The sequence below is a fragment of the Engystomops pustulosus genome, chromosome 3, assembly GCF_040894005.1.
Source record: "Engystomops pustulosus chromosome 3, aEngPut4.maternal, whole genome shotgun sequence".
Taxonomy (NCBI): domain Eukaryota; kingdom Metazoa; phylum Chordata; class Amphibia; order Anura; family Leptodactylidae; genus Engystomops; species Engystomops pustulosus.
This window is the reverse complement of record NC_092413.1, coordinates 122,254,320-122,277,727: the sequence shown is the minus strand read 5'-3', so window position 1 is coordinate 122,277,727 and position 23,408 is coordinate 122,254,320. Positions and strand designations below refer to the sequence as shown.

General features: G+C 41.2%; 1 protein-coding gene across 1 annotated transcript in view; it reads right to left on the bottom strand.

Annotated features, from left to right (window-relative positions):
- Positions 1 to 13,115: 13,115 nt before the first annotated feature.
- The window catches only part of UBE2J1 (ubiquitin conjugating enzyme E2 J1), a 35,603-nt gene continuing 25,310 nt past the window's right edge, over positions 13,116 to 23,408 (bottom strand). The window contains exons 7-8 of the mRNA XM_072141965.1: positions 22,706 to 22,798; positions 13,116 to 15,801 (exon numbers count right to left, since the gene is read on the bottom strand). Coding sequence (XP_071998066.1) covers positions 15,532 to 15,801; positions 22,706 to 22,798 — 363 coding nt within the window. The 3' untranslated portion in view covers positions 13,116 to 15,531. The remainder of the gene's footprint in view (positions 15,802 to 22,705; positions 22,799 to 23,408) is intronic.

Below are 23,408 nucleotides of genomic sequence, written 5' to 3'. Positions count from 1 at the left end.
CACGGAGGAGGTCAGGTAACACTGGAATACGGAGGAGGTCAGGTAACACTGGAACACGGAGGAGGTCAGGTACACAGGAACGCAGAAGACACAGGAACGCAGGAATCGCAGGCAAATCGCAGAATAGCTTTCTCTCAGGTTGGGAGGCACAAAGATCCAGCAAGGGCTTGCAGGAAGAGGCAGGCTTATATAGAATTAGCCAAATGGCCAGCGCCAATTAATGGCGCACTGGCCCTTTAAATCTTAGCGAGCCGGCGTGCCCTAGGAGGAGTGAGGGTCCTGAAGTTCCCATGAGTTGTGATCAGAACAAGGACATCCCTTTTGTCATAATACATTACCAACATCATGTTCTAATTGTAAAATGCCTTGATGTCCCCTTTTCTAAGTGGCTTCCAAATAAGGGATTTAGGCCTGACCAAGGCTCTATACTGTCCCAGGACAGTTTTGCAAATAAGTAAAGGGGTATATGTCTCGACAAACTTTGTGCCAAAATCCTATAGGGTTGGCCTAGTTTTATATAGACGGTCAAATGATGGGTTGCTTTGAGGTAGGCATTGTGTAATATTGTTGTAATGCAAAAATTTGAGAATTGCCTCAAAGCGTGGCAGTGTCATTACTGAGCAGTAACTTGGAGTGCTGTAGTATATCAGTAGACCAATACTGCCCAATCTCTGTTTTTTTAACAATGACCTTGTGCAAAATGTTATAATCTCTACTGCATCTACAGGAGTCCACCTAGAAAATGATGTTGTGGGGTCTTGTGCAATAATTGTTGTGCATATAAATTTGTCTGTGACGAGATTTATGTGGTCCTCAGAGAAAACAATCGAATTTGGTGAGGCTATCAAGCTCAAAATGAATTTCTATGCCGCCAACAAACTCAGGAATTTGGGACACATAATCTTCGGGGGTGGGGTCCAAGAAGAATCAATTGCGGGCTGGGGGACATAAGCCTATTGATGAGCCTCTCATCACTGGAGGAGTAGGAAAAATGAAGGAATGGGGCATCCTCCCCTTCAGAATCTGTCTCAGGAAGGAAGGCATAAGCCTCTTCTGCTTAAAAAGATCTTTGGGATGAATGTTGTGCTTTAACATGTCCAGGGTGATGAAACAATAAACTGTAACCACTAGTACTTTTACTACAGGAAAAAAAACCAACACAAACAAAAAAAAAGATATCTCTGGGAGGAGGCTTGATGCCACCAGACATGCCCCCTAATACTGATGTTTGTTGCTGTCCTAGACAGCACAAATCATCATTGCGTGTTAACCCCTGAATCCCACGCCCATTATGATGGTTACTGCTGCTATTCACTGGTCTTCATCGACCAGCCAATAGCAGCAATCAAGGGCCGGGGGGAGGCAAAGCCCCTCTGGACCTTGAGGCAAGATGAATGACCTAATAAACCACTTCCAATATGTTGCCAAACAGAAAATCAACTTTGAAGTGGGATGTAAATTGGTTGTATAACGTCCTCAGAGAGCCCCCTTTACTATAGTTGACATCCCTGCATCCAGAGACATCACTGCATGATTTCAGCCACAGAGGAGGAAGCGATCAGAGCTCGCCACCTTGACTTCAGTGTTAAACTATCTGCCTTTATGCAACCAATTTACAGCTCACTTCAAAGATGATTTTCTGGATGATAACCCATGACCCATGAAAGAATCAAAAACTAGAAGGCATTTCACTATTTGACAATATACAGGTAGTGGTTTATGAGACCAATTGCTGATGACAGGTTCCCTTTCATTTCTGCAGCTGCCAAAGTCCACAGCACTGTCAGATAGCACAGACGCTCAGCCTGCCAGTACCATGCAGTACTATCTATTCTATGTGACGTGAAGAGTCCTACTGAAAATAAATAAGTAAACCTACTCATCATCAGTACACAGTGAGTGGCAGTGCATAGAAAAGAAACAGATCGGAGAGCTGTAAATAAATAATTTCATTTTTTCAGTGTGTGGTTCAGAATTCATTTTAGGCCCTTTTCTGGGTCCTCAATATATGGGGCACCTTTTCTTACCCGTCCGGAGGAGTTCACAGAAAGTGCACTTTTCAACAATCATGCACTCTGCCGCGATTCACTAAGATCATGCGTCCGCTATCCTGCATGTGACGCTTTCCCGCTTAGGTCCATCCAATCGCATGCAACACAATCCCCTGTTAAATATCGACAGTCCCCGGGTTACATACAAGAAAGGGTCAAAAGGTTTGTTCTAAAGTCGAATCTGTATGTAAGTCGAAGCAGTATATTTTATCATTGTAGATCCAGACAAAAGTTTTTTCTGCCCCAGTGACAATTGGAGTGTCAAAGTTTTTTTGCTGTAATTGGACCAAGGATTATAAATAAAGCTTCATTACAGACACTTTACAGCTGATCATTGCAGCCTAGGACTATAGTAAAGCATCCAGAGAGCTTCACCAGAGGTCACAGTGGGAAAAGGGGTCCGTCTTTAACTAGGGGTCGTCTGTAAGTCGATTGTCCTTAAGTAGGGGACCGCCTGCATCTGTCACACCCTCTCCAACATAGGTTAGAAAAGTTATCATAAATATTTCCCAACATGTTAGGGGGCAGGTACCACCTTGATATAATCTTGTAAAAGCATTCACTGTGGTTAAGACAATTTAAACTGTTTTGTACCTCATTTAGTGAGGAGAGCCAAACTTTTACTGGAATGGTCTTCCCAATATCCGATTCCCACTTTACACATAGGTTAGTTTGTTATTTAAATGACTAATGGTAATCATGTCCCTATATGCTATTGAGATTCCACTTTTATATTTAGTTCCTGCTTTCAGAAATTTTATGAATTTCAGCAAATTTATATTGTCAGTAGACAGCTTTTCCCGTGCAATATCCGATCTTAAAAGTGATTCTATTTTCTTATAATTGAGGAATTCGTCCTTCAGAATGTTATACATTTTATAAATATCCTTGTCAGGATCAGTGGATCCTCTGGACCTCCGCAGGAGATGGAACTAGCCGAAACCTGGGACCGGAGCCCAAGCGGCACCTGGTTTTCACCAGAGCCCGCCGCAAAGCGGGTTAGACTTGCTGCGGCAGGATACCACCAGGTCGTTCCACAGGTGTGACCAGCCCGCGGTGGCAGCCGAGGTCGAGGTACCTTAGCAGATGACAATCACATAGTCAGGTCCAGGCACTGGGTCAGGGCAGGTGGCAGAGATGCAACGTCAAGTCCAAGTCCGAGGTCAGCAACGGGAGGTCAAGGCAGGTGGGAGCGGGAACACAGGCACACGGAACACAGCAACACAGAGGAAATCGGGTAACACGGCAACACAGGAATATACGGGAACGCAGGAACACACAGGAACGCAGGAATACACAGGATCGCAGGAATAATCGCTTGGATGCTTTCTCTTAGGCTATGAGTCACAAAGATCTGGCAAGGGTTACAGGAAGAGGCAGGCTTATGTAGAATTGGGCAATATGGCCAGCGCCAATTAATGGCGCACTGGCCCTTTAAATTTGGAGAAGGTGCCGTGCGCACGCCCTAGCAGCCGGGGACGCGCGCGCACAACATAGGGGAGCGAGCCAGGAGCTAGCACTGATCACGAGTGTTTTCATGTCGATCACTGCCGGCAATGCTGCCGGCGGCTTCAAAAAGATGGTGCCGCCATCTTGCCGCGGATCGTCTCTCCCCGATAACGTCACGGGGAGCGCCGATTCGTTGCCATGGCAGCTTCGGGTTAACCCATTCATTACAATGAATGTCCTCATTCATTACAATTGTAATGAATGAGGAGGAAAATACTGCAGTATGGCAGTATATAATAGGATCAATCAGACAACCTAGGGTTAAAGTACCCTAGGGAGTCTGAAAAATAGTAAAAGTAAAAATAAAATCAAGTTATTAAACAAATTATTATAAAAAAAACCCTAAAAATTCAAATCACCCCCTTTTCCCTAGAACTGATATAAATATTAATAAACAGTAAAAATCATAAACACATTAGGTATCGCTGCGTCTGAAAATGCCAAAATGAAAATATAATAACGGTTTTTCACTGCATTTAACCCTGTAACGGAAAATAGCACCAAAAGTCAAAATTTTTTGCCATTTTGAAAAATATTATAAAAAGTGATCAAAAGGCTGTACAGTCCTAACAATTATAACAATGAAAACGCCATCTAAAGTCGCAAAAAATGTTACCACCCACAGCTCCGTACACCGTATGAAAAAGTTATTTGCCTCAAAGATGACAAAATCAGAAAAAAATAATTTTGTACAGGTTTTAATTTTTGTAAATGTATGAAAATATTATAAAACCTATACAAATTTGTTATCCCCGTAATCAAATCGACCCAAAGAATAAAGTAGACATGTCATTTTTGGTGCACAGTGAAAGCTGTAAAATCCAAGGCCACAAGAAAAAGTCGCAAATGTGTTTTTTCATCATTTTTAATGCATTTGGATTTTTTTTCCCGCTTCCCAGTACACGGCATGGAATATTAAATACTGTCACTGTGAAGTGCAATTTGTTACGCAGAAAATAAGCCATCACACAGCTCTTTATGTGGAAAAATAAATAAGGGAAAAATGGAAGGGAAAAAACTAAAAAGGGCCAGGTCGTTAAGGGGTTAAGCGAATGTTTGCATAATTCCACCTAGTCTGGGACAAGTCTGTGATACACAAACTTAGAGAGTCTCACCTGACCTCTTGTCTCCCAAGAGACAGCGCTTTTCTCTGTGAGTGATAGGAGTGCCATGCCGTTAACATCACCTTTGTGTTATCCAGCATAGTCATGTTAATAAGACCCCCCCTACCCATTCTCCGACTATTACATTTTTCAGAGATGTCTTCCTTACTCTTCTATGGTTATCCACTTTCCACGCTTTATATTTTGCCAAAAGATTTTACAGAGGTTCTACATGTATAGCATCATGATATCGCCACAAATTCAGATAACCTGCCCCTCCTAGAAATTTTGGGGCATAAAGCATGTCCTAAGGCAGCCTCGGAGGTTTACCTTTCCAGATGTATCTTTTAATATATTTTTGCAGCCTTTTAATTTCTTCCTTTGGGAACATTGGCAGTGGTGGCGAACCTATGGCACAGGTGCCAGAAGTGGCACTCGGAACCATTTCTGTGGGCACTCAGACCATTGCCCAAGTTCACCAAGTATGACCGAATCCACCAAATCTTCTTGCTGTCCCAGGCAACTTAAGAGATGCTGCTCTCAGCGCTATTTTAAAGCAACATTTTATTGGCTGTTTGGAACTGCGGGAAAAGTGAAAAGGTGTTGACAGAACTGCATTATCTTTGGAGGTCATCCTGCTGGACCCACCAATCCTCCTTCTTTCAACTGTATTGGTGGTCAACTGTATAGGGGGCTGATACGATTAAAAGACGTGGAAGAAAAAGTAGCAATAAGTTACTGTTTAAAAGCCATGTTGACACTTCAGGGTAAATAAGTGGATTTAGTTTGTAGGTTGGGCACTTGGTCTCTAAAAGGTTCGCCATCACTGACTTATAGTTTATATAGTTGAAAAAAGACACATGTCCATCAAGTTCAACCAAGGAAGGGAAGGGATTGGATGAGGAAGAGATTTAGGGGAACGATTCTATATAACATAACCATCAGTCTTAACAATACAACAAGCTCCTCAGATGACTCTAGCCTTTTGATTCCTTCTGCTAATCAGGAGTTTGGTCTTGGAGGACCGCAATGAGTTTGTGAGTTTGTTGTTTTCTAATTTTGATTTCCAGTGTATATTTTAAGCTTAAAGAAAATCAACCATTTAAAAAAAAAAACTAAAAAATCGAAAGTTACTCACCTGCACTCCTCTTGATTTTGATCCTGACAATTGTCACTAAGCTTGCTATGCCGGGATCACCTAGAAAAGGAACTTATAATTAGCAGCACGGAGGGTAGGGACTAGATAAATTCACACCTCTTGTGTGACATTACCTCTCTCCACACGGGGCGTGCATAATAAGCAATCCAAAACACTGGACATCTTGTCCTCACACTCCATGCCATTAATTATAAGTTTCTTTTCTAGCTGATCCCGTATCAAGCTTAGTGAAGACAAGCGCCGAGATCAAGATGAAGAGGAGTGTAGGTGAGTATTCTTATATGTTTTTTTTGTTTTTTTTTAAGTGATTGATTATTTCCTTTAAATAAGATGCATGGCTGCTCTGCCAGGTGCTAATATGATAAGGAGTTGAGGCGGTGATTTTACACAAAAACAACTGACATTTAACTGTTCCATTTAAGGAGCTACCTTCTTCTAATTTGTTGGTTTGTGTCGGTGTTGTATCCAAAAAAGATTGGGGCAAGTTTTGTTTAATCCAACATACTTATGTTTTACAGGATGAGTTGCCTTTTGCTATGGACTGTGTTGTTCTAGACTGATATAACTCTTTGCAGGTTAATTTTCACTCCAAAGTCAGTTGAAAATGAACAGAGCAGTCATATTTTGACTGAGATAAGTAACGTTTAGAGGTTTCATAAGGAGTGTCACTTCAGAAGCACCTATCTTTGGTTCTATAGTATCTAGAAACATACGTGGTGTGATATTAAAGATAAGAATCTCACCTTTCACTTGTGATCTACAGAAGAGATAAATACAGGCAGTTAAAGAAATAGTTGGAAATATAAACTGCAGATAAAAATCCAGTTCCCCAGATATGCCTACTAATAACTCTAGTGAAGTGATTGTCTCCCTTTACCCTCTTACTCTTAGTCAGATATGATTCTCTTCTGATCATTTTCACATGACTTTAGAGGAGATTTTTCTATAGATAAAAGGGCAAGATTTAAAAAGGAAGGACAATTTATACCTTACCTGAGGGTGTTAGTATTTTAATAGCATAAAATTTGACAGGCTCACTTTAAGGCCTTGCAGTACTATTTCCTCCAATTTCTCTTTGCATCTGTTTGCTTGCTTTCCAAACTGTGGGGTTTAATGGATTTCATCCATGTGGGTAAATTGGTGGCAGCTTCTCACTCATATTCTGATTTGCTAGCGAATGATGTGGTCCTATTCCTCTTGGCCTTAAACATCTGGTTTTGTCGATCAACAACTGATATTTATGGTAAGGGTGCGGTCACACATACAGCTAGCACTGCGTTTACTAACGTACGTGGGCGGGCTTTGGTCGTATGACACATGCGTATATATGGAAATGGAAGCGGTCGATAACCAGAACCCCTTGTCTTGCATTGTTTTAATGCAAGACACCACATTCTGGTTAGCGATCGCATGCATTTCCATAAAAACGTAAATGTGGTCGGGCCAAGTTATGCACTAGCGGTACATGTGACCACACCCTAATGGTACATGGCTTACTATATCTGGTTAAGGAGCACCTCTTTCCTGGTTAAATCATTTACTGTATGTCCTCGCTTCCCACAGGCAAATATATATATATATATTTTTAATTAAATAGATTTCCGTTTATTTTCCTTGAAATCGATGGTAGCAGTTTGGAGGGAATATCTGAAGAGACTGTCATGTGTCTTGGCTGCTGAAGGTCTTAAAAGAAACCTACCATGAAGAATCTACTATCAGAAGTAGATCTGTTGGTAGATTCCTCCTGCCTGCTTATGCCCTAATATATAACTTTTGAACACTATTACAGGCGGCCTACTTAAGAACACACGACTTACAGACGACCCCTAGTTAGAAACGGACCTTTGAATGTTGGTAATTTACTGTACTTTAGTCCTAGGCTACAATAAACAGCTGTAACAGTTATCAAAGGTGTCTATAATTAAGATGTATTGTTAATCCTAGTTCTTTTGACAATCCAACATTTTTAAAATCCAATTGTCACACGGCCCAAAAAAATTTTGGCTAGGGTTACAAATTATAAAATATACAGTTCCGAAATTCAACTTAAGAACAAACCTACAGAACCTATCTTGTACGTAACCCGGGGACTGCCTGTACTTATCAAAGCAATTATGAGATTGTTTTTTCCTCACGTTGTACTTAATTTTAGTGGTAAATTTTGTCTGTTAAATTTTGAGTTATTTTTTTTAAAAAAAAGAAAAAATGATGATTTTTTTTTTTTTAATTTGGCATTTTCGAAATTCTAAATCATTGCGCTTTCAGGCAGATACATTTATCATTGAAAAAAAAATCTAACATCCTTCTGACTCTCCAAACTCTGAATTTCATGCTGTATGTCTTGTGACTCCATTTCTATTAGAATCATTGGCCCCAATCTCTCATGTTTAATAAATGCACTTTCCATAAATGACCCTTCTTATCCTGGAAGCTGCTGGTATCACATTTGCAGCAAAACAGCCAGTGATTTAATTCCATGATTTCTTCCCCATGTCACAGCCTCATGCAGCATCTAAAAGATTTCCTAATACTAATGTATGGCGTGGGGGGACCTGCTGCAATGGCGGCCGCTAGGTCTTACTTTCAGGGGCGACCTTATATTTCTAAGCCTGGACAAAATTGTACTAGGTGTTATTTTCGGGGGATGTCTTATTTTAGGGGAAACAGGGTAATAAGCCCGAATGGCTCTGGGGGCGTTACTAGAGCCCCTCCATGCTGTTGATTCACAGGCTGTTACATTGTCTCCCCCTCTGGTCCTTCAGCTCTTTATCCATCCTTCTGCCTGATGTAATACCACTGCAGCACAAGAAGTTAATGGTAGGGAATCAAATACTTATTTTTCTCAGCAAAATACATTTTTTTTATATTCTATGTCTCAATTTTAAAATTAACCTACCCTTAAAATTATAGACTGTTCAAGTCTTTGTCAGTGGGCAAACTTACAAATTCAGCCAGGGATCAAAAGATTCACTATGAGATAGCCAAGAAGATTGTCTATAAAGCTGTAGTGGATGGTGAGATATGGAGCATGAAGTCAAGACTTCCAAACGGTGTTACCCTTTTGTTCATCTGTGTATTACACAAATATGAGAGTCCTTGTTTTATTTTTATGGTTTAGCTTTATTATGCAGGCAAGTAGTCTATGACTATTACAAAATCAGTAAAGATCTTTCAGCTTTATTTTTAAAGGAAAAGTGCCATCTACTGGTATAAATGATAATTTTACAGTAATAACAAGTATTCTCTGTATGGAATAAGAAATCATTTAAGAGAATGTAGAAAAAATGGCATTCAAATAAATTGCCACGGTTCCTGTGAACTTAAAATAATGAGAAAGAATTAACTATGATTTAGGAATCACTTTGTAACCTTTTCACGTTATGCAGTATGAGTGTTGTAGGTTCTGTTTATTTAATTTCCAAAAATCTTTAAAAAAGTGACCATTTGATTAGATAGTGTCAATAGTTAAGATTTTTTTTCTATCCCAATTGATTGTTTTAAAGGGAACCTGTAACCACACTTTCACATATACAGACAGTGACAGGTTCCTATAGAGCTTTATTAACTGACTGACACCCTTCTTTTAGCAAAAAATTGTTTCACGGACCGTATATACTTGAGTATAAGCCGACCCAGCAGAGACCCCTAATTTTACCACCAAAAACTGGGAAAACCTATTGACTCGAGTATAAGCCGGGGGTGGGAAATGCATTGGTCACAGCCTCCCAGTATATAGCCAGCCTGACCCATGTAGTTTACAGCCAGCCCAGCCTGCCCCCAGTGATATACAGCCAGCCTAGCCTGCCCCCTGTGGCATACAGCCAGCTCAGCCTGCCCCCTGTGGCATACAGCCAGCCCAGCCTGCCCCCTGTGGTATACAGCCAGCCCAGCCTGCCCCCTGTGGTATACAGCCAGCCCAGCCTGCCCCCTGTGGTATACAGCCAGTCCACCCTTCTTCCATCCTCGCGGCTCTTCTTCAATCTTCCGTCTTCTTTAAAAGCCCGCAGGGCGTGGCCATGTTTTCTTTCCCAGCAGGCGCATACTATGACTCGGCTGCTGCTGACGTCATGGTATGCGCCTTCCGGCCGGGAGATGTAGTGGTCGCGACCTGCAGGCTTTTAAAGAAGACGAAAATTTGAAGCGGAGCAGCGAGGAAAAAAAGAAGCGGAGCAGTGTGGACATCGGGGAGTCGCGCCGCACATTGTGGCCGCCGAGGGTGAGCATATAATTTTCTTTTTTTTTATTGACTCGTGAGGTTTTTCAGCACATTTTTGTGCCGAAAAAAATTGGCTTATACACAAGTATATACCATATATCCACATAAATCACCTCTTATCTTATATTACATGGCCCCTCCCATCTACTCCTCTCCATGCCTCCTTACTATTTAGCAGTTCATGTCATGTGACCACCCTGACATCATCTCAGGACCTTTAGCCTCTTAACAATAGCAAACTGTGCCCCTTTATATATCAGAAGAGTCAGAGCCAGGAAACATGAGTCACAAAAGCTAATTTGCACATCAGAAAAATATCTGTTATTAAGGTACAGGCCCTCACTGGCAGCTAATTTTAGGTGATAAGGGGAGGACTTGTAACCCTTTATCAGCAGGCATTGTTATAGTTAGGGTGGTCAAAATCTGGTGACAGGTCCTCTTTAACCCCTTAGCGCTCTGCGTACGATATATCGGACGTCCGATACATCAGATGCAGAGCTGATGCTTGTTCAGCTTGAGATCTGAGCTGTTTTCGGGGGGTCGTTTTCAGGGGGCGCCGATCGTATGCTACGGCAGCCCTGAAATCCAATCAGGACCCCCAGAGCTGCCTGTAGGCACTGCCTGAAAGATGGCGTCTGTGACATCATCTTAAAGGCACAGTGTCAGTAAAACTTAAGAAAAAATATTCATGTATGGTATCCCCGTAATCGTATTGAACCATAGAATAAAGATAACATGATTATTAGGATATACGGTGAAAAAAAAAAAAAAATCCAGTACAGAATTGATGCTTTTCTACTCCTGCCCTCAAAAAAAAGTTCCTTAATTTTCAACAATATGGAATAACAAGCCCAAAATGGTAACACTGGAAAAGCATCTCATCCCGCAAAAAAAATGCCATCTCATGGCCCCAATAACGAAACAGCTAAAAATTTTATTGCCTACAAAAGGGATCAATGGGAAAACTAAAATCCTGGCAGCTGCACCTCTCTGTGCGCCCATAAAACAAGTAACTTCCACATGAGGTGGGTCCCTCTACTCGGGAGAAAATGTAGAACATAATGTAAGGTGGGTTTTCTCTTTTTATCTTTTGGATGTGTGTAAATTTTAGGGCTAAATGAACATATAACCAACAAAATTTGACCATTCTAAATTTCACCTTCATTTTGATTTGATTACTATTAAGATCTGAAGGGGTTAACAATCTTCCAAAAGCTGGTTCTGATATTTTGAGGGGTGCAGATTTGAAAATGTGTTTATTATATAGGGGGTTTTGATGTTAAATTTGTAAAATTTCATTCAAAATGGTATTTATCCCCAAAATAGTCAATTCTGAAAATATGGAAAATCGATATTCGATTTGTAAGCCATGTGACAAAATTATTAATAAATTATCATTTCAAAAAATATGAAAATGTGAATTAGACATATTGGAAATGTTAGTCAGCAACTTATTTAGGTGGTAAATCTATGTGCCTGAAAATGCAATGATTTAGAATTTCAAAAATGGCTAATTTTTTCCAAAAATTCATAATTTTTTCTTTTTTTTGTAAATAAACGCAAAACTTATCAGCCAAAATCTACCACTAAAATGAAGTACAACATGTGGAGAAAAAAAACAATCTCAGAATTGCTTTGATAAGTAACAGTGTTCAAAAGTTATAACCTAATAAAGGAGTTTTTAAAGTGATGCTCCCACTCGAGCCTTTCAGTTTGACCTCAAAAATTGGCTCTGTTCAGGTCATTTGTACTTGAGGTTGGAGCATTTTTTTCAATCATGGTTGAGATTCCACATAAAAGAGGGAATGCTAAACAAGATAAGTCATACCCCTTCCTGAGTTTTAATTAATTGGTGTAAAGCTTTATCCTTTAAAGGGATGTGATCTGATGTGATAAGGGCCCAACACTAACAGAGTACAGCTACAAATTTATTATGCTTTTTTTCCCCCGCAAAAATTTCCATTGACATGAATGTGAATGTATTCTTAATCCCCCATGTACCCTTTATCTGGCTCCCCCATGTCCCTATAAAGAATAGAGTACACAAATTTCAAAGTGTTTTATAGTAAAACGGCCACTCCTCACTGGCCACACCCATGGGTTTAGGGACACAGGCAGATAAAGGGCTCCCTTTGAGGCCTCATTCCTATGGCTGTGTGCTCACCCGCTGCAGCAAGACCCGGCGATTCACTAAGGTCGCGTGTCCGATGTCCACCAGGTGTTGCTGCTGCACCGAGGTCTGCCAGAGTTCACCATCCTATTCCTGGTGCATGTAAGTGTGTGTCAAGCGACACAAATTTATTTATTTTTTTAAATAGCGCAATTTTTCTGAATCCGTTGGGTTTTCCGAGGGGCACGCCCCATTTTTCAGCGCATGCAAGCCGGCGCCGATGCGACACAATCCGATCGTGTGTGTTATAATAGTAACATGAAGTGCATAATCTGTGCATAGTTTCTGCCAGTTTAAAGGGAACCTGTCACCAGAAGATCCATTTTTAGCACTCCCCCAGTCCCCACAGAGCATAGTACATACACTGCCAAAGTGTTTTTGTATTAAAAATTGGTTTTACAGAAAAAAAGCATCTGCTGTGTGACTAGGCAGTTGCCTATTGGGAGTGGCTGGAAAGGAGCAGTTCCCCCCCACCTTTGGGAAACAGCTACTCCATGTGACCTTTTCAAATATACGAAAACACCCATCACTGGGCTTAGCGACGCCCCCTGCTCCTCTACCGCCAATCCCGAGTGTTGGGAGTTATTCATATATTTGAAAAGTTCACATGTTTCATGCATGTACTCTGCTCTGTGGGGACTGGGGGAGTGCTAAAAATGGGTCTCCTGGTGACAGGTTCCCTTTAACACCCTGGTCTTATGTCTGAACGGGCGAAGTTTACATCCGGTCTACTAAGAAGGTGGAGCCTCTTAGTAAATATGAGTGCCAGAGAGGAGAATTTTTAAGATTAGTCTTTTAATCGACAGTGTATAGAAGAGGAACTGTTGGTTAAATGTAATGAAAGTACAAGTCCTCCATAACAAGAGCCATTTGTTTTGTTGACATAAAAAATACTATCGGAGTGACATTTAAATGCATACAAGATTTTTATTTATTGCTTATATATTTTTCAGAGAACAATAATTTTAGGTCATTACATACAGAACATTAGAACAAATGCCATTATTAAATGAATATTCATGTAATCACTTTAAATTAAAAGCAAGATATACAGTTGAATATATTTTAGAAACCTAAAAGGATACGGATACTGTCATCTACAAACAATAAAAAAATATTATTCTGGGCCCCATTCTTAAAAGATCAGAAAAAAGGATTATGAATAGAAGGAGATGGTTAAATAAAGACTTCAGTTATCATTTATTTTGTTACCCTGAAGACACTCAATCCCTTAATGTAAAGATTTCCTACCTTTGTGGAACTTTGTAATAATTGTGGGAAAATATGGATAATAGTGTTATAAGTCCCATACTATAAGGGTTAAAACAGAGGACTGTGGTTAGTCCACTAATCACAGACCTGTAGTGGCCAGATTAAACAGACCCACCATAGCACCAGGACAGGACAAAATAGTGATAAATAACATAAAGAGTCCCTTTGTTCTGATAAAGTGCAGCGCCAAACTGTAATCAATATTTAGCGGGTAAGAATGGACTCCTTGCATCATATATCACTATGATGCATGGAGTTCTGTCCCCGTGCACTGTGGTGGATCGATATCCCATTCAAGTTTTCTTTTAAGGGACAAAATATTAAAGCTAGATTTGAAATCCAAGTTGTTTAACTTTATAACCAAATAAATAGGTTTTTTTTTTTTAAATTGTAACAAATCTTACCAATTACATTAAATGGGTCTTTTGTCAAATAAGGAGCCACCATTATATTTAAAGTAGGTAATATACAGTAATATTCTGTACACAAGGCCCTATTGTTCTTAATCACTGGGAAATCCACTGGGATTTGCTGAGTATACTCAGCTAAGCTGCAAACTTAAGACAACCCGTTTAAGGAGTTCTAATGATAAAAGTAATTACACTCACTCAATAACAACCCCACTCACACTCAATAATAACCACTCAAAACTAATCCTTGTTCTAAGGAGACGAGTACTTTCAATAATAATACATAATGGCCACATATTCTACATTCCAGTGCAAAAAATAGAGCAAGGAATTTGAAAATTGAGGTCTTGCAACTTTTGGGGAAGATAACCTAGTTAAAAATCATGTGGAACGTACTCCGCAGATCTGGCAGCCATGATGGAATTGTGATACCATGCCAAAAGGCAATGGGGCACTTTCGTCGGGTTTCCCAACTTTTTCCGTTTTACGGCGAATTCCACCGGAATTTCGGCAGACGCGATTGGATTTCAGCGCTGGCTTTTACGCAACAGAAATCAGGGGCGTGGCCGTCTGAAAACCCGACGGATTCGGAAAAAACGTGGAATTTAAAAAACGAATTGTGTCGCAAAATCAATCACTCACATGCACCGGGAATAAGTTGGTGAACTCCGGCGGACCTCGGCGCAGCAGCAACACCTGGTGGACATCGGGCGCATGACCTTAGTGAATCGCCGGAAGACCAGAACCCTCGTCGGAGAACGCACCGCTGGATCGCGACAGGACCGGGTAAGTAAATGACCCCCATTATCATTACCACCTAAATGTATTAAGTGCATGTCTTAAAAGCATTATACCAAGCCTACAACTTAGCACCTATACCAAGAAATGGAGGCAAGTGTCTATTGTGTGGGTGACCAAACTCCAGGAAACAAGAGAAAGGGTGTTCCTTATGTCTGTCTTTAATGCAGCACTGGTGGTGCAGTCAATAAACTCAATGGAACTTAGTAAGGAAATTAATGGACTGTTTTTATGTTTGGTGGGGGCGCAAGCATTCCAATGTTTATCACATATTCTTTCAATAGGAAATAATGTGTCATCATGGTACAACCCATTCAAAACATGACTACCCTGAGCTGGAAAATGTAATATAACACAAAATGGTAAAGAAAGTTAGGAACATGCTAGGTGATTATGAAAAGAAGCTGTTAGGCAATATGTCCATAGCAATCAGTCTGTCTCATAAGACTCAGTTGTCCAAAGCTAGCCTAGGACAGTGCTGACTGTATAAAGGCGGATAAGAAGCTAATCAACAGTCATTCTACATCGCAGATAAACACACACATAGCTTGACACAGCAGTAAATGGAAGATGTCACATAGAGTTATTCTTCCTTAAGGGGACGGTAAAGTAATTTTAATTACAGTGCTGCAGTCCTAGCTTAGTATACATCCCTAGTATGTATATTAAGCATCCATGTATCCCTAGTATGTATATTAAGCATCAACATTTTTGGCAGATGTCTGCAAAAATGCCACAGTATACCAAAAAACAGCCTTTAAATTGTGTAAACTGATTTTAACAAACCTGATATACACAGTTTACTGAAACCTTCCTGTCATTCCCTGCAGAAAGAACTTAACATTATAAATCATAGTCAAAAATGTATTCATTGGCTAAATATAGTCTACGGAAAAGAAGGGCTGCCAATGCAAATGTGAGCACAACTATGAGAATTGCTGATCCAGTGTTACTTCCATTGACAGCCTGATGCTGAACCTCAATGAGACCAGGCGAGGCTGGGTTCCTCCTTTGATGTGCCCGCCTCTGTCTAGGGCTTCTTGAAGTGTTCACAGTGGGTGTGGACTGTGTAGCCTCTTCACGAGAATTGGGTTGACCATCCAGAGTTTCAGCCTAGGCGGATATATACCGTAAATGATTAGTAGCTATACTAAAAACATACAATTTACAATAAGATTATTGAATCGAACATAACATGATGAAAAATGTAATAAAGGTAGTACACTCGTTAGTCAAATAAGGAAACATTCAACTGAAAATAACAAAAACGGCCTTTACTATCCATTAAAAATTTGAGCCTTTATTAGTATCAACTGAAAACATATATCCACCTCACAATGCATTACTGACTATTCTGCAGTGAATGTATGTTTTTAATGGGTGATTAGAAAGACAAACTCAGTCCAGGAAAAAATTCTCGTGTCTTCAGCAGACTATTCATGAATGTAGCTGCCAAAGTTTGCAATAATTTGCACCTGTTATATGTACATGGCGTGACACTTATCAGGGCTTGTACACCAGTTTTCTGTTGTTCAAGCCCTAAAATAATTGCAAATACTATTAAATGCCAGAAATTGTAAATATTTTTCTCTTTCCACTATATCTACAACAAGTAGACATGAAGAGGAATGAAGGAGGACGCAGCCAGCAGCGGAGGAATGAGTCTGTGCGTTCCTGCCTCACATCTGTGCACTCCTTATAGACTGTTAAGGTAATAGCTGAATGTTCACAGGTTGCATGCCAGCGCATGTATCAAGCCAAGCCTTGAGCTGTATCGTCCGCGCTTTGCCTCCCGGCGCACACTATGACGTCATCAGCGGCAACCCAACCGCATCATAGTGTTTGCCGGCGAGCACAGCACATGGATCCGTCTCTGTCCACTTTGTTATATGCAAAGAGGAGCCGCGTAGAGCACTGGAGAGCGCCGAAGATGAGTATGTAAGGGTTGTTTTTTTTATACACTCATGTATATGCTGAGTTGGGGTTTTTCAACTATTTTTTGGACTGAAAATTTCGTGTTATACTGGAGTATAACGACATGTAGTCAGTTTACAATAAAGTGAACTGTATTAAAGCAACAGTGAAGCAGCAAAACACAACTAGGCAGCTTAGAAAAGAAGAGCTGGCTATGAGCTATGTAATTTATTACAATGGGACTGGGTTCATTTTTAATACATTTCTGCATACAATACAAAGATGAGAGTTGGAGCATTTAAGCTCTCCTATGAATGTTGTGCACAGTCGTAGATGGAAGGTATTCCCCCATTTATCAAGCTTGTAAAATGCAAAGCTTGCTGCAACAGATGGTCTGACGTTATTAGACGTGTTTTTGTCTCTACCAATCCCCTGTCCCACCACCGCTGAAATAAACAAATAAATAAAGTGCAGCTTATCTAGGATTTGAGCACAATTTGTCACTGAATTTAGATTGCATTTACAAAAGTCTCGTAGCAGCTGTCTTGGCTCAGAACCAGGCTCCATGCACTCCCATAATGGATGTGTTATATAAGTACCACAGCATAAGAGAATTAGGCAAATGCCAAATTAATACTTTCAATTATACTAGCAGTATTATATAAACAGAAGGCTTTTAACAAATATCATATTTCAGAAAATATCAAAACCTGTGCTTCTGATGTATAAAACTTCAATAACATTTATGCATAGCTAAATGTTTGGAGTCGTCTTAATATTTTTTTCTTTACAGAAATATATAGTGCACATGTAAAAGTAAACTTTAGTCACAGCAGATAGATATGGAAAGGCTACAGCTTAACTCCTTACATACCTAGATAATATTTCACTTAATAATTTAGCTCTTTAAGTGCGGGAAGGAAGGGAGTAAAGTAGGACAAAGAAATACTTTTCTTTAATGAATTTCAAAGTTAACTATCATTATCTGCACTATTTTGAAATAAAAACATATTCCCGGAATACCCCTTCAAAGCCTGCGCCACAGCAGCTTTATGGCAGAGGAAAAAGAGATAAAAAGTGAAAATAAATAAGAAGAGGTAAAATACATAAAAATGTACCCAAAAATGTGCCCCTCCAGTCACTAACATCACCCTAAAACAGACATGTGATATATAAAAATGTGGGGCATAAAATAAAAAGCGCTCTTAAAATGTATTTTAGGGAACCACTGTTTTACATTCAGAAAAATAGCTAAAATCATATGTTAAGGCAAATCCGTCACTTTTAGCTGGTGACTGGTTCCATGTCACATGCCGGTACGGGTGTATGGAAAGGGCTCGCGGTCTAAGCCCTCTCCATAACCAGTAAGTCTTTGTTACAGATTGCACCAAAGGCTTACTGGTAACATCCGCGGTTGGTGCTAGCACCGTTCCCGGGTGGTAACCCGCTAATCGCCGACGGCAAAGTTGGCAGCGGCTTGAAGAAAATCTTGCCGATGATTGGCGCTCTACGTGACGTCATCCGGGAATGGTGATCCGACGCCATGACAGCCTCGGGTCTTCCACGGACCCGAGGCTGCTTCGTTTTAACTCTTTCATTACACTGTGTGATCAGCACATTTTAATTATTGAGGAGGAAAATCCCCATAGTCATCAAAAGTCGCAAAAAACGACACCACCCACAGCTCCGTACACTTAAGTATAAAAAAGTTATTAGCGCCAGAAGATGGCTAAATACTTAAAAAAATATTTGTACAGGAGGTTTTCATTTTTGTAAATGTATGAAAACATTATAAAACCTATTCAAATTTGTTATCCCCTTAATCGTACCGACCCAAAGAATAAAGTAGACTTGTCATTTGGGGCGTAGAGTTAAATCCGTAAAATCCAAGCCCACAAGAAAACAGTGCAAATGCGTTTTTTTCACCAATTTCACTGCATTTGGAATTTTATTCCTGCTTCCCAGGACACATGGAATAATAAATACCACCATTTTGAAGTGAAATTTGTTACACAGAAAACAAGCCATCACACAGCTCTGTACATGGAAAAATAAAAAAGTTGGGTGGGGAGTGAAAAATTAAAACGCACAAATAAAAAAGGGTTGTGGCAGGAAGGGGTTAATTTACATGACTTGTCTCCCTGCCAGCAGCTTGTGGCGAGTCCTGGGGGAATGGCAGCAGCATCAGCAGAGGCTATTAGAACCTGTCACCAGTTAAAAATGACAGGTTCGTTGTAAGCCTCTTTTGGGGAGGGCCACTTTCCCAAACACAAGTTTAAACGTGTTTTCCCATGGATCAAGTTAGGCCCTTTCCACAAGATAGGGCCTAACTTGCTGACCGCGGGGATCTCAGTGGTGAACGATGGGTCCTATGGGGTCCCAGGTACCTCAGTCGGACCGCTCGTTGCTCCGGGAGAGGAATAGAGCAGACTGCTGTGCATGCCCGTTCTGCTGCATGAATCTCAATGGAGCCGATGGAAATTGCCAAGCACCGCGCTTGGCGACCTCCGCCAGCTTCATAGAGATGACCTCTGTAGGTACTGTTCTTAATATTTTTAAATTAAAAGGGGGGCCCTTTATGTTATAATTAATTTGGGAGACATTGCACACAAATTAAAATACATTTGTCCTACAATCACAGAAATCAAGCTCTGTGCTCTGCACCCTATGGTCCCTGTCAGAGTGCTTCAGCTGGGGGAACAGTGAATTTCACTACATGACATACTGGTATGCCATTGAAGAGTAAAAGCAGGACTGCCTGGACAGATATCCATGGGTGGTCCTGAAGAGGTTAAGCAGGTCCCCATGTTAACTCTTTAAAGTGGTTTGCCCATGAAAGAAAGTTGTCAAATTTTAACCCCGTAACGTTACAATTTTACTCAGGTTTATTGCGGTTTTAGCTCCTATAACTCAGTGATGGTCAAATTCCAGAGTGGGGGGGGGGGGGGGGTTCTGGGGGGACTCTCTAACCAGACACTTCATATTTCTTCTGTGCTATGAGATGCTGTGTGCTGACAATGGGGCAAATTTACTTACCCGGTCCGTTCGCGATCCAGCGGCGCGTTCTCTGCGCTGAATCGGGTCCGTCCGGGATTCATGAAGGTAGTTCCTCCACCGTCCACCAGGTGGCGCTGCTGCGCTGAAAAGCATCTGAACGCACTGGAGTTCACCGGGCCGGACCAAGTGACATTTTTTTTTTTTTTTTAAATGCGGCGGTTTTTCCGAATCCGTCGGGTTTTCGCTCGGCCACGCCCCCCGATTTCCGTTGCGTGCATGCCGGCGCCGATGCGCCACAATCCGATCACGTGCGCCAGAATCCCGGGGCAATTCAGGGAAAATCGGCGCAAATCGGAAATATTCAGGTAACACGTCGGGAAAACGCGAATCGAGCCCTTAGTAAATGACCCCCAATGTGTTTGGATTATCAGGGTACAGGTTAATCTACACTTTTTATTGAGCCTCTGAACAATCTCCTAGTCTATTACACATAGAAAATGAGATATGAGACAGATCAGAGTTGAGAGATGATGAGATCCATGAGAAGGATATAAAACACAATGACACGCTCAGCTCTATTAACTTGCCTATAAGACACACAGGTGAACTCTGTCGCACCTAAGCGGGGAAGCGACACATGCAGGATATCGGGGGCACAATTTTAGTGAATCGTGGCACAGTGCATTATCGTCGGACAATGCACTTTCGGGGAACTCCAGCGGGCAGCTAAGTAAATGTACCCCATAGAGTCAGATCTGCCAAATGCCTTCCTTGGCAAGCCATGGATAAAGACCTTATCTGTCTGTAACTTGGAGAGTAAGTCTCTGCTTGCTGGCAGGAAGTGTCTGTGCCTGAGTTAGTCTTGTAATACATGTGGGAGGGACAGGAGGCAGCGAGCACTGTAGTGTGCAGACAAGAGAAGCCATTCATGAGAAGAACCCAACTATAGAAGATTCATGGTCAGATCCAGGGGCAACAAAATCATAAACAGCAGGACTTGGTATTATATCTGTGAAATGCTGCATATTTGTTAATAACAATGAATTAGAGAATGTTATTGTTATCTTAAGTATATTTAACAATATTGTCTTCATGGGAATATCTCTTTTACTGTCTGTGATGCAATGGTTCAAGAAGCTTCACAGATTGGCTGGCAGGAGGAACATAATTGAATTGGCACAGAATTGGCTAATATTGCTACTAACTTCTGTAGAATTGGACTAAGGGTACATTCACACAGCCGTAATGGGAACCTTTCGTGGCAAGATATTTGTCCCCGTTGACGCCTATGGTGTCTGGTCATGGTGTGCTGGGTTCACGTCTCACTGCACTGCGCATGGTAAAATATAGGCCCCAGCCCGGCACTGGGGTGAGCACTCCTTCTCTCCAGCGCTCTGATGTGTGCCTACAGGCGGGAGAGCACACGCAGGGATAAAATCAGCAACAGATTGCTGAGCCCTTTAAAAGGCGATACTTAGACCAATCGCCACTCACCTCATAGTCATGACCACTATGCTAGCATCACATCCGCTGGGTCCTGGACAGCAATGCCAGCGGCCACAGCAAGATGGAAGCACAGAAGAGGAGTATCCATCCACAAGCACCATCCTTGGCCTTCCCACAATTCCTCCAGCTGCAGAGAGTAGTGGCACTTGACTGCACATGAAAGCGATGATCCGAAATAGGAGTGACTGTGCAGCCAGCTCTGTCCTCTGACTCGTCCACTCGGCTGTTCTATTTGGCTGAGGTGAGGCACCTTTCCTGCCCAACCCTTCTCTCCCCTGAGGCTTCTGAAGCTATCCTCTCCTTGGTGATAGAGCACCCCACCCCATCTCCTAGGTAAAATCTATGAGTGGGTTCTGCCTATATATCTACTTTTTTATGGGGGTCCTGCCTTTATATACTATCCATAAATGGGTTCCTAACAGTATATTCTATCTATGATGGTGGTTCTGCCCGTATTTAGTATCTAGAGGGGTGGGGGTGCTGCCTGTATATGCTCTTTATGGATAGGGGTTTCTGGCTGCATATATTTACAATCTATCTAAAGTGGAGGGAGGGATTCTTCCTGTACATACTATTTATGGGAGGGGATGGACTGCCTATATATACTTTCCATATATGGTGGGGATCCTCCCTGTATATACCATCTATGAGGGGCGGCTGCCTGTATATACCATCTATGGGTGTCGTGCCTGTATATACTATAATTGGGGGGTGGTCCTGTCGGTATATACAATCTATGGTGGTAATCCTTCATGTATATACTATCTGTGATGGGGTCTGGCTGTATATACTATCTATATTTAAATTAAGGAGGTCTGGTAAATATAATAAATTGTGGGTGCTGTATATATTTTAATTTATTCAATGGGCTATGTATAGGATGTTTTATTTGTGTTGGCAGTTTTGTTGTTTGGGGTATATATTATCCAGGTGACATTATACTGTAATTGACTGTGGTATATTTGGGTGTACAGTGCGGAAATGTGCTGCACGGAGCTGAAGACAACTGTCGGTTAAGTCAGCATTTATAAATCATAGGAGGGAGAAATTGTAATTAATTCCTCTGTATGATGGAATAGGTACCAGATGCCACTGATCTGTGTCAATAAATTTGGTGACCCGAATGTAGAAGGGATCAGGGGTCCGTTGCAGGGGAAGGTGCGTCATTTTCATTTTCGCCTCAAGCAATGGAAAGGCTAGAATTGGCCCTGGGCACCAGGCCCGGCACCGGCACCCGGCTAACCCGGGCAACACAGACCTGCATCTGTGACGTGTGTATACAGAGGGAGGAGGGGGGGCAGTGTGTATACAGGGGGAGGAGGGGGGGCAGTGTGTATACAGGAGGGGGAGATGTGTACATGGGGATAAGGGGCCGTGTGTCCACGTGGCGGAGGGGGGGGGCGGCAGTGTGACTACTGGGGGGCGGCCCAAAAAGGGACCCACTAGAGCTCTGTCGCCCAGAAGCCCACTTGAACCTGGAGCCGGCCCTGCTGGGCACACATTTGTGTGAATGTACCCTAACTTGTGTACTGGAATTGAGCAAAGGGAACATGGATTTCAGCAAAGTAACCTGCAACATAAAATCAAAAACAAAACAAACCTCAGTTGTAGTAATTGTTTGGTTTGGTTCAGGTAACTTTTGCAGCTGCTTGTTTGCATCTGTCTGAGAACTTCCAGGAGGATTTACTTGAGCCTGATGGTAAAAAAATGATACCATATGTAAATAAGAAAATAAATATAAATTTAAACCTTTGTTATATGCATCTTTATATTTAACCCCTTCAGAACATAGCCAGTTTATCGCTTCATATGGTTATAACTTTTGAACACTTTTATTTGCTTGTTTTCAGGCAGATAGTTTTACCACCTAAATTAGTTGCTGAATAACATATCCCACATATCTGCTTTATGTTTTCATAATTTTTGAAATGTCTGGATAAATTATTTTGATGTCACACGACTTAAAAATCAGTTTTCTGTATTTTGAAGGAGATTTCAGAATTTTTTGGGGATCATTATTCTTTTAATTAAATTTGGAACATATAAATAATAGAAACCCCATATATATATATATATATATATATATATATATATATCAACCAATTTTTAAATCTGCACCCCTCAGACTATCAGAAACAGCTTTTGGGAAGATTGTTAACCCCTAAAGATCTTCATAGTAATTACCGTATATACTTGAGTATAAGCCATCCCGAGTATAAGCGTCAGTGTTCGTTTTTTAATAGACTTGAGTACAAGCCGAGTTAAGTTTTTTCAGCACATTTTTTGGAAAATTGAGATTTGAT